Below are 11,839 nucleotides of genomic sequence, written 5' to 3'. Positions count from 1 at the left end.
TCCGTTTACCTCCATTAGAGGGCTCTGCGGAGGATCCAAGTAGCAGATGGGTCTAATTAAAGCTTCCAGCCTGTGTTGAAGTCAAAGGGACTTGCATCACCATTCTAGCTAAGATTGCTGATGTTCTGTCCTTGGGGTCAAAAAGTGGGCCAGGAAAAGTACCTGCAAAAAGTTCAAAATGTAACTAACTGGGGATGTTGCTCCTGCTGCTGAGAGACATCGAGATAATTTGTGCTATGTTCTGTGCTAAGAACTTCTGAGAAGAAGGTTGTGATGGCAAGGCTCACGAAGCGATTTCTTCACAGCGAGGAGCATGCCACGTTTGACAAATAACATTATATGTGGCTTGATTTTTTTTTTGTAAGTTACTTCTATAAATAAACATTAACAGGTAACTCTGGCAGTCCTGTTATTCCAAAGCTTTTTGGGAATAAGACACGAGGTGAGTTTATTTTTTCCTTACAGAAATAAGATCATCTGGAGCCTGTAGGTATAAAGAGCACACAGCATGTGAGTAACCCATTTATGAATGTTCAGTTTTTACTATCCCATCTGATATCCCATCGGATGTCTGTATGACTGTATAAAGGATATAGCATTTGAGATCTACTTTATTGCTGCTTTCTAGCTAGATTTTTAGGCCTATGAAGGCATATGCTGATGAGCAACTAGGTGTCAACTCAAACAGAGGTTTATCAAGCCCGTGGGAGATCAGATAAATAGTTAGACCTTTTAATGTTTTGTTGTTTTGACAAGAAAGGGAGGAGAGGTCAGTGAAAATGCTGCTCTCTGCTGTACACTGTAAGACACTGCAGCTGAATGTTTTATAAATAAATTAATGCCACATTCAGAATGATCTTTATTTAATAACACTAGCAGACTGCAAACTTGAATGTCCTTAAATACACCAACAGACATTCCCTGCATTGCTTTTAATGCATCCAGGTAAATCAATGCTTAAAAACAACGCTTCTAAAGGTAATCCCACAAAAACAGGGTTCTTCAGAGATCAGAGCCTGTATGGTGCAAGACTCAAGCTTTGGTGACTAAAAAGCGAGTCTATATGGAGTCTAAAACTGGATTCAGTTATTTCCTACACAAAAGGTATGTATCTCAGACAAGTTCTCATTACTTTTTTTCAGCTGTCTGCATGGCACTAAAAGAAACAGCAATACAGATGATTCTCTGCTGTCATTTGGTAACTTTAAAAAAGCACTGCACAGATTCCTCTTATTAAAACAGCTGGAAGTAAATCAAGAAGGTATCTGACCTTATAGCATGTCTGGTCATTGTCTGCTGTGCTGAAAGTATTTGAGTATAAGCTACACTATGTCCAGATGATCTCTACCTACATCTCACTCTGGCCTATCTTAATATCTACTTGACAACAGTATCTGTCATCACTTCACTGCCACATGACAGTATTTGAAACCTGCGTCTCAGTGAATCAATACCTTCCTGAGTTCTCAAGGTGAGGCAGCAATTCAAGGTCATGCTGAATGAAACTGCACCTTCACCTTTTTCCAAACACAAATGCTGGTTAACTGTTGTTTTTTTATAGACAAATTATCTTAAATTTAGTCACTAAGGTTTATTTTTGGTTTATGTTCAGCTTGCTCTCATTAATTACAATAATACCAGAAATGCACTGGGTCTGGCTTCCGGTCTCATCAGCGTCCAGCTATTTTTAGCTGTACAAAACAGCTCGTTTGCTGCTTGATGTTGCAAACTGGTGTGTCTTACCATGATATTTTAACATGTTATCTTAATTTATGAGCACACTGTAGTGCAAACAGTTTTACCATTCACTGCACAGTCTTATTCTTCTCCTTGTTTCCCTATAGCGGCTAACCTGAAGTCTCACCCATAGGCTTACTTCTGCGTTAAAGAATAAGGTGGATACCGACAACTGCATGGATGCATGAAGTCTGCTAACTCCTGTAATTTCACACCAAAGCTGTTTATCTTTTGTTTCATACTTTTTGTCCATGTCTTTCTCCATCACATTGTACATAGAGCTATAAAACAGACATTTTTATTTATTTATTTTAAGTGTTTTTATTGGTTTATGCTGATATTCTCAATCTGTAACATGGTAGCTGCAGAAAACGCTATAGAGGGTTTGCACTTACATCACGATTCGGTCAGTTACCCGGATGGGCAGCCGTACTGGCGATACTCAGATGTAAACAACAGCGTGGATTGCATGGTTAATGTACTACTAAATACGTTGTTCTGCTAATTTATGCTGTCTAAAGCACTGAAAAACGTGTGGAAGCTGCTAAATTATATAGAGAAGGACTTAGCAGGAAAGGGTGCAATATTTTGACAAACTAAATAGGTGGTAAAGACACGTACGATGTTTCACCTACCTGACTGAAAATGATAAGAACAAACACGAATGTTGTCAAGATTCTTGTTCTGGAAATCCTGGTTCAGTTTGGCCAATCACAAATACCTTTAGTTCCTCAGTTTTTTGCACTCTTCTCCTTGATTTGTTATAACTTTTGGCAGTCTATAGTACTCCAAATGTTTTTCCCGGTCCGACTGATTAATACAGCCCAAAGCATACAATAATTGACCATTTTCAGCAGCAATAATCAGCGAAATAGTTCAGTGTCACCAATATGGCGCTTCAGCATAGGTGAACTTTGTAGTAACTAAAGTCATATGACACCTTATATACCTTAAATCTTGTGTTTGCTATTTATTTTGTTTTAAAAGGTTACTATTTAAAACTAAAAATATATGTTTAGATATTTATTAATATTAATAAAATATTTTACTGCATACAATTACGTGCATATATAGATATTGACTTAAGTCTTAGTAAAATAAAAATGATCCCTAATTTACCTTTGTTGGCAATGGCATGTGGCGATGTGGCGATGTGCTTCCTGGTACGTCACTCACTGCTGAGTTATGAGTATTTATGCATGTAGTTTCATGCAGAGGCAGTGAAGTGCCGCTGCTGATGCGGTGTTTTAGCCGTTATGCTGCCTCCTGTCCTGCCAGCTGCACTTCACTCTCAGATGCTGCTGTTCATCCTGAAACACGAATGAAGCAATGCAAAAAAGTGCTTTTTACTTTTTCTGATCGCAGGAGAAGCAGAGGATAAAACCAAACTAAACCAAGTCTGTTGCATCTGTTGCCGTCACATCAAAAGTTAGAATAGTTTTGGACTGGGTGAGAGATCAGGCGTGAAATTCTCTTCTCAGCAACAGCATGACCTCTTCACCTCACAATACAGCGCCAGAGCCTTCGTGGACTATTGGACCTGCAGAACTGGAGATGCGAAATGACAGTGTGTGGTTCGGCAGGAGTTCCTCAGCGTCTGCGGAGCCGGCAGTGATCACTCAACGCCAGGCATCTCACCTCCATCCCCGCATGTCCGTGTACAGCGCCACCCGTCCCACAATCTCTAGATCCTTCTTTCAAGGACGTGTTTATAATTTCTTGGAGAGACCATCGGGTTGGAAATGCTTTGTGTATCATTTTACAGTGTGAGTATTTAACTCTGATTGCTTTAGAGAATGAGATATAGCCTTGTCTACAACACCAACACATTTTCCTGTCCAGAAATATTTATTTAAAAAATCGTTTATTGTTGCAAGAGGCACTGCTTGTATTAAATGTTTGATAAGAGTACAATGTTGTGCAATATGATTGTTCAAGGTCACTTTTCATTTTGCATAAAACAATTTTCCCTTCAGTGCAGCATTTCAGCATACAGAAACTAAATTAGCTCCCAGAACAATAAATAAATAATTTATGGCAATGTATGTCATTTATTATTGAGTTCAACAGAACTCAGTGATGTTTTTTTTTTCTTTTTTTTTTTTCCTGTGGAGGTTTAAAATATTAAATGTGTATTAAATGATACACTGGAAAAAAATAGATTTTTGTAATGTATAAAAACTACAACAGTTTGCACAGCCTTTTGATGTTTGAATTAATCAACTTCAATGTATTTATGGAACTTAAAAAGTTACCTTGAGTTAAAATCCTGCATTATAACATCAATTACCAAGAAGTCTATGTAGATGGTTTTACATTTTGTTCAATATTATTTTAAATTCTTTGAGAAATGTAAATATAAAAGGGAGCACAGAAAGCAAAGAACTTGTCTTTGAATTACATGAATACTGATGAGATGATGAACTGTACCACATAGAGACCTCAACATTTGGTACATGAAACACAGGAAGTTTCTCTATTATTGTTATTCTGTATTATGTGTTATTTTAGCAGCAATGGACATGGCAAGTGGTCAAATAATGCAGCCATATTACTTAATCATGTCCTAGTGCAAACTGTAAAGAGGGTGAATGGAGATAAACCATTTTATTTAAACTCAAAACATGCATCAATCAAACTAACCTGCAAAGTTTGGCCTTATAAAGTCAGAAAATGCAGTAAGAATTGTGGTGCGGTGGCCTGTGCGCATTAAAAAAGCATAAAAAAGCTGTTATGTCCTTATCTCAATCCTCTTGCTAAGCCTTGCGTTCCTATCTTCACTACACTTTATTAAAAAAAGTGAAAGCAGAAAGTAAGAGCTGCTTTGAGATGCATTACTCGAGTTTCTGTAAATTGCAAGAATTCTGGAATAGCAAGTAAACAAGAATGACTAAAATCAAGTAAATCTTTGGCTGTTGTCTAGTTTTAAATGATCTAAGATCATTTTTACAGTGTTATGAATATCCTAAAAGGATGCCTTGCAGCAGAATGTAGTCATTTTGTAATTCTCAAAATGACTGGACTCATTGGACCTTTCATGGTCTGTATCTCTAGCAGGAGAGGAGGTGATAGCGGGCGGCTAAACTTGGCTGCAGAGGTGACTCTGTTCAGCAGGGGCCCTGTGGGTTTAGTAACCCTGTGACTCAGTGGTGTTGGGCAGAGATGCCAGAAGAACATGGGAATCTGACTGTGAGGGTGTCAGATGCTGCATCGTCGTACAGAAACTGTGTTAACGGCTTCACTAATCGTGGATAGTTTGACTGATACTGAGTTTAATGCGTTTGTAAGAATGATGAGCATGAGGCGGAGGGTTGGAGGTTAGACTGTAATTAACTGGTGGCTTGTCATGTACCACATGCGTTTTATTTAAAGTGATTTATGGTGTACTAATATTGTGATGGTCCCTATAGAGCAAATTGAGGTTAATTGCATCGCTTAAGGGCACAACTGGGCTCTCTGGGCTCTTCAGTGCATAATTCATCCCCACCTGTTGCCTTGCTAGCCCAGGGCCTTGAGCAGTAGTCGACCACTTGGCCACACTGTTAGCTGCAGCAGGAAATAGAAGAGTCTCGCCTGAATACGGAAGCGCTCTTTTGTTGTGTGAGTGTAGGAGGCAGGGTATGTTAGCCAAGAATGTGCACAAGCTTATCACTGCTTCAAAGGCTGCAAAGCCATGGGGGAACGAAAGGCCCTTATCAAAGCGTGACCCTTGTTTGTGTACATGTGCACATGCTGTTGGAAAAACCAGTAATTGTGTGCCATATATTGTTATTGTTATCTGCTAAGCAGTATATGTGAGTGAAATGTGCCTCACTGTCATGTCATATCCCATCTGTCCGTCTTCTTGTCTGTTTGTCCATCTGATTGTCTGTCTGTCTATCTGTCTATCTGTTTGTCTGTGTTTGACTGTCCATTTGTCTTCTTGTCTGTCTTTCTGTCCGTCAGTCCATCTTTCTTCTTGTTTGTCCATTTGTCTGTCTGTCCATCTATCCATCTGTCTTCTTGTCTATCTATTTGTCTTTATCCATTTGTCCATCTGTCTTCCTGTCTGTCTGTTTGTCTGTCTGTCCGTCCATCAGTCTCCGTGTCTGTCTGTTCCATCTTTCATCTATCTATCTATCTATCTATCTATCTATCTATCTATCTATCTATCTATCTATCTATCTATCTGTCTGTCTATCTATTTATCTATATATTTGTCTATCCATCTGTCTTCTTGTCTGTCTATTTATTTGTCTTTGTCCATTTGTCCATCTGTCTTCTTGTCTTGTCTTGTCTGTCTGTCTGCCTGTCTGTGTGTGTGTCTGTCTGTCTGTCTATCTATCTATTTATCTATCTATCTATTGATCTGTATATTTATCTGACTTTATCTGTATTTCAAACCATTTAACTTCAAGGTCTCAGAACTTTCTAACAAGACTTTATTAAGACTAAATTTGTTAGACAAAGTTTGTATTCACAAATTTAACCTTTTTTTGGTTAAAAATGACAGAAAAATTGAAAAATGTGAAAAAATGAATTGAAATTTAAAAGGCATTCTGAATTTGATAGGTTTGATAAATACTAGTTTGCAGACCACAAATATAACTATTTCAACCCAATCTCATCGCAATTCGCACATATTTTACGAGGTGGCTAATTCATAAGAATGTGTACAACCTCACTCGTACAATGTGTGAAAAATCATATGTATTTTGTGAGGTGGCAAATTCGTAAGAATTGATACGAAGAAACACCTCTAACACTGCCCCTAAACCTACCCCTCACAGAAAGGATGCAAAATCGTATGAGTGAGGTCATACGAATTTGTACAAATTAGCCACCTCCAAATTAAGTACAAATTGGTCGTGAGACAGTGTTGTCTATTTTTATTGGCTTTATTTGTCATGCAATCCGGTTGTATTGTAAACAATGGCATCGTCAATATTGCTTATCAATTTGAGCCCAAATGAGACCCAGAGAATATTAGTAAAGAGGATCGCGCAGAACCTGTACAAGCACAGCTCCTACAGGAAGTTTCAGAATGGTGTGTGTTTTTGTTTGTTGTTGTATCATACTTTTAGATACGCTGTGATTTGTAAATGCTGCTGCTTATGTTAGCTTTTAATATACGGTTTTATCCTGAGGAAAGCTTTAATACAGCAGAATACATGATTGCATTGTAGCAGTTTTGTAAAGTAATTGTTTATTTTGTAACAGTAAGAAGTGTTTGCCAGCAAATATTGCTCGCTACCACGGCAACTGCGTGTGCATCCAATGTTTAACGCCTATCGTAACTATGTGGAAAATATCTGTCTGTCTGTACACATAGTGTATAATTAGTGTATAATACACTGGCAGAAATCGTGAACCTGGGGCACCTAGACCGGACCGAAAGGGCAGTTTAGTCAGAGCTCAAAGGGGCAGGATGGCTCGAGCGGGGGCTGTGTAAGAGAGAAAGAGATGCAGAGCGCGTACAGAGCAAAGGGGATGCAAGAAATAAGATTAAGAACTGCTGCTTTACAACATTGATTTTGAAACTTGTGAATCCATTAGAATCGTTAGAAGACAGAATTGCGATTCATATATGAATAGATTTTTTTGTGCACCGTTAATTTTGACGACATTGCAACAGCTCTTCTTCTTCTTGCCTCGCCCCCTTTTTTGCATGTTCCTGGGGGCAGGGTTTATGTAAATATCTGGGTTTATGATGTGACCAACGCAAGCCGTTTTTGTAGGCAATAAACTGCCATAAATTTACAGTTTTTCTCAGTCGCTTTGGTGCATTTCTCACAACACTATTTACATTTGCACAACAGTTAATGCATTTCTCAAAACAATTAGTACAAACTGCAAAACCTAGTTGATAACCTGCAAAAGCGTGTCACTTGCTCAAAATGGATAGCTCATTCCTCAAAAGCAAGTATTCATGTCAATGAAAGTGTCAGTGTCATCAAGATGAAAAGTCCTGACACCATTGTTTATGAACAAGATAGTCAAATGGCTTTGTCATGTTTTCATTATGACAGTTTACTCTGTAAATTTTTTCCTATGCAAAAAAGTCAGATTTTGGTGAAACTTCCTGAAAATGCTCAAGACAGCACTATATACTATTTGCACAGCCATTTGAAAACTACAGTAAAGCTAGACATTACTGTATTTAGTGAGGTATCTGAGTACAAGACACTGAATATGTATGTTTCGCATTTTTACTGCATATGCTCTTTGCAATTCTAATTTATTCAAAGCATTGTGCAAACGAATAAATACACCCTTATTTACAACAAACATAAACTCCCTTTGGGTAGAGCTGTGCACAATTGTAAACAATATTGCAGTACATATTGGAACTGAACCTACAACATACATAGGTCTGTAAATCATTCATGCACATTTGCAGAAATTGTTCAATTTAGAAGACATTTTCAGGAAAAAAAAAGATTTAAAATTTTTTATAAAATTTGCTTGACAGATTTTGACAACTAGTTCAACATTTTTGTATGTAATGACTCAAGCAATGAAATGAGGACTATTAGTTTTATATGGAATGACTATTCAGCATTCACAAGTTTAGTTAATTTTGACTGACATGACATAAGCAAATGATAATGTTATAAAACAGCAGAGAGTTGTATGAAAGCAATTGATGCATGTCCAAAAGCATTTGCAATTTGTTGGAAGGAATGAGAAACTGCTACTATGATGTGCACAAATGACTAAATGTTGTGGAGGTTGAAGTAAATGTTGTGCAAATGTAAATAGTGTTGTGAGAAATGCACCAAAGCGACTGAGAAAAACTGTAAAAGACAATATCTCCGTTTGCATTGAACTTTTAGCCTTGCAACTTTGCAGATATTGTTCATGATCAAACAGCAACATTACACACTAACTAAAGTTAAAAAAATGAAATCACAATCAACCACCCCTTTAAAATAGCTGCTTCTGCATATTTAATTCTGTTTAGCTCCAGTCATCAAAATACTATTTCTCATTGCTCTGATTATTTTCTGTTGATTTTACCTCTAATCGCTGTGAGCAACATAATCGTTTGCTGTTTATCATGACTGACTAACCGCTGTGGATTGGTAGGTCAATTATTCGTTGCATTGCACGGTAGCCTACGGCATGTTTATTGACAAGTAACTTCTCTCACAGGCTGCTTGCGGCAGGTTCAAGGTTATTCAGCAATAGTGATTACATAATAAGATAGATATTTGTCAGGCAGCCATCTTACCCCAAGGTTATGTTTGTATGTTTACTTACATTTTTGGCCCCTCCCTCTGAATTTGTGATGACAGGCAACAGCTGGGCACTGTTTGTCTGTGGCAGCTGGGTTTCATACCTCTTGGTGTTTCATTTTTATTGTTAATGTAGTCAGACTGATGAATTATTGAGCTGATAGAGCTGTTGTAATGGGTTAAGCATCACTGCCAAAAACAAACACTGAGAAATAACATTTACAAATTAACCAGAAATGTACTGGATGTTGTGCTGTTGCTGCGCATTAGTGATGTGCAGTTCTGAATAGATTAACATACATTCTTAATTACAAGATTAAATTTATTCTTAATTAAATAAATAGATCACTTTCACATCTTTACATACCAACAAGCTGTTTTGTGTTCTCCTACATATGCTGTAATAATATGATTACTTCATAAAAAACGAATAAACAAAGGTTTAAAGCACATGAGAAATCATGTTGTTTGTAGAATTTGTTTTGCCAGATTAATCGAAACAAACTCTCTTTTCTCACCAAAAGAAGAACTTTTTCTTTTGTCTCAGGAGCCTTTGTTGGTTTAGACTGAAAGTACACATGATGACCTTGCCGTGATGTGTTAAACCTTCAGTACTGTTACAGCATCTTAAAAATCAATCTGTGGCCTTTACAAAACTGTTTTGTTTTTTCTCTCTTTCCAAAAAACAGATTTAGTTTGTAAATATGAGAAAAGATACATTTCCTAAACTGATATATATATATATATACTGACCAAAATTATAAACCCAGCACTTTTGTTTTTGCCCCCATTTTTCATGAGCTGAACTAAGACTTAATCTAAGACTTTTTCTATGTACACAAAAGGTATATTTCTCTCTAATATTGTTCACAAATCTGTCTAAATCTGTGTTAGTGAGCACTTCTCCTTTGCTGAGATAATCCATCCACCTCACAGGTGTGGCATATCAAGATGCTGATTAGACAGCATGATTATTGCACAGGTGTGCCTTAGGCTGGCCACAGTTAGGCTACGTCTGCATTAATCCAGATACATCTGAAAGCGGAGTTTTCGTTTTAAAACGCTCTCCGTCCACACTAGCGTTTTCAAGTGTTTTCCAAAAGTGTTTCATCCACACTGAAACGTAGGAAAACGTTAAATTCGCCATACTGCGCATGGATAAAAACTCACTGAGATGATACAGACGGAGGAGACATAATACGTTTTTATTTACGGAATATCTCATCATTCACTAACGCGTCCATGTCGCACACTCTCATGTTTGATCTAAAAAAAAGCAGCTGCGCTCACGTTTAGCTGCAGGAGTCAGGATAGCAACTGTGAGTACATTATCTGTCATCTTTTTGGGGCTGTAATATGAAGAGCGTACAAATATATCTTTAGCAGCAGTGTAAAAAAGTAAATAGCACATAACAGCCACATTTACCGGTATAAACACAGATATCTATTGGTACAATATGCGTCACATGACTAAACATGCGCCATTGTTTTCAAAAGCCTCCGTTTTCACAGTCCACACTGCAACGCAAAAACAGCGTTTTCAAATGTATCCACTTTGGAGAGCGTTTTCAAAAAGCTCTGTATTCCTTGACCAAAAACGCTGTCTCAGTGTGGACGGAAGGCCAAAACGGAGAGAAAAAGATGCGTTTTCAAACGAAAACGTATTAGTGTTGACATGGCCTAAAAGGCTGCTCTAAAATGTGCAGCTTTATCACACAGCACAATGTCACAGATGTTGCAAGTTTTGAGGGAGCATGCAGTTGGCATGCTGTTGCTTGTGAACTGAATGTTCATTTCTCTACCATAAGCCGTCTCCAAAGGCGTTTCAGAGAATTTGGCAGTACATACAACCGGCCTCGCAACCGCAGAGCACATGTAACCACATCAGCTCAGGACACATCCAGCATCTTCACCTCCAAAATCATCTAAGACCAGCCATCCGGACAACTGCTGCAACAATTGGTTTGCATGGTTTGCATAAACTAAAAATTTCTGCACAAACTGTCAGAAACCACCTCAGGGAAGCTTATCTGCATGCTCGTCGTCCTCATCGGGATCTTGACCTGATTGCGGTTCATCGTCGTAAGCAACTTGAGTGGGAAAATGCTCACATTCAATGGCGTCTGGCACTTTGGAGAGGTGTTCTCTTCACGGATGAATCCCGGTTTTCACTGTACAGGGCAGATGGCAGACAGCATGTATGGTGTTGTGTGGGTGAGCGGTTTGCTAATGCCAACGTTGTGGATCGAGTGGCCTATGATGGCAGTGGGTTATGGTATGGGCAGGTGTATTTTAATGGACAACGATCACAGCTGCATTTTATTGATGCCATTTTGAATGCACAGAGATACCGTGACGAGATCCTGAGGCCCATTGTTGTTCCATTCATCCACGACCATCCCATGTTGCAAGGATCTGTACACAATTCCTGGAAGCTGAAAACATCCCAGTTCTTGCATGGCCAGCATATTCACTGGACATGTCAACCATTGAGCATGTTTGGGATGCTCTGGATCTGCATATACAACAGCGTGTTCCAGTTCCTGCTACTATCCAGCAACTTCATACAGCCATTGAAGACGAGTGGACCAACATTCCACAGGCCACAATCAACAACCTGATCAACTCTATGCAAAGGAGATGTGTTGCACTGCATGAGGCAAATGATGGTTACAGTAAAACTGCACATGTTAGAGTGGCCTTTTATTGTGGCCAGCCTAAGGCACACCTGTGCAATAATCATGCTGTCTAATCAGCATCTTGATATGCCACACCTGTGAGGTGGATGGATTATCTCAGCAAAGGAGAAGTGCTCACGAACACAGATTTAGACAGATTTGTGAACAATATTTGAGAGAAACAGGTCTTTTGTGTACACAGAAAAA

The 11,839-nt window shown here is 38.4% G+C and overlaps 1 protein-coding gene across 2 annotated transcripts in view; it reads left to right on the top strand.

Annotated features, from left to right (window-relative positions):
- The first annotated feature begins 2,986 nt into the window (after positions 1-2,986).
- Positions 2,987-11,839, top strand: part of kcnq1.1 (potassium voltage-gated channel, KQT-like subfamily, member 1.1) — a 47,106-nt gene continuing 38,253 nt past the window's right edge. For both annotated transcript variants that reach the window (XM_051115378.1, XM_051115377.1), the window contains exon 1: positions 2,987-3,503. In XM_051115378.1, coding sequence (XP_050971335.1) covers positions 3,226-3,503 — 278 coding nt within the window. In that variant the 5' untranslated portion in view covers positions 2,987-3,225. The remainder of the gene's footprint in view (positions 3,504-11,839) is intronic.

Source organism: Labeo rohita, chromosome 7, assembly GCF_022985175.1.
Source record: "Labeo rohita strain BAU-BD-2019 chromosome 7, IGBB_LRoh.1.0, whole genome shotgun sequence".
Classification (NCBI taxonomy): Eukaryota; Metazoa; Chordata; class Actinopteri; order Cypriniformes; family Cyprinidae; genus Labeo; species Labeo rohita.
Note: the sequence above shows the minus strand (reverse complement) of the source record. Positions and strands in the feature narration are given on the sequence as shown.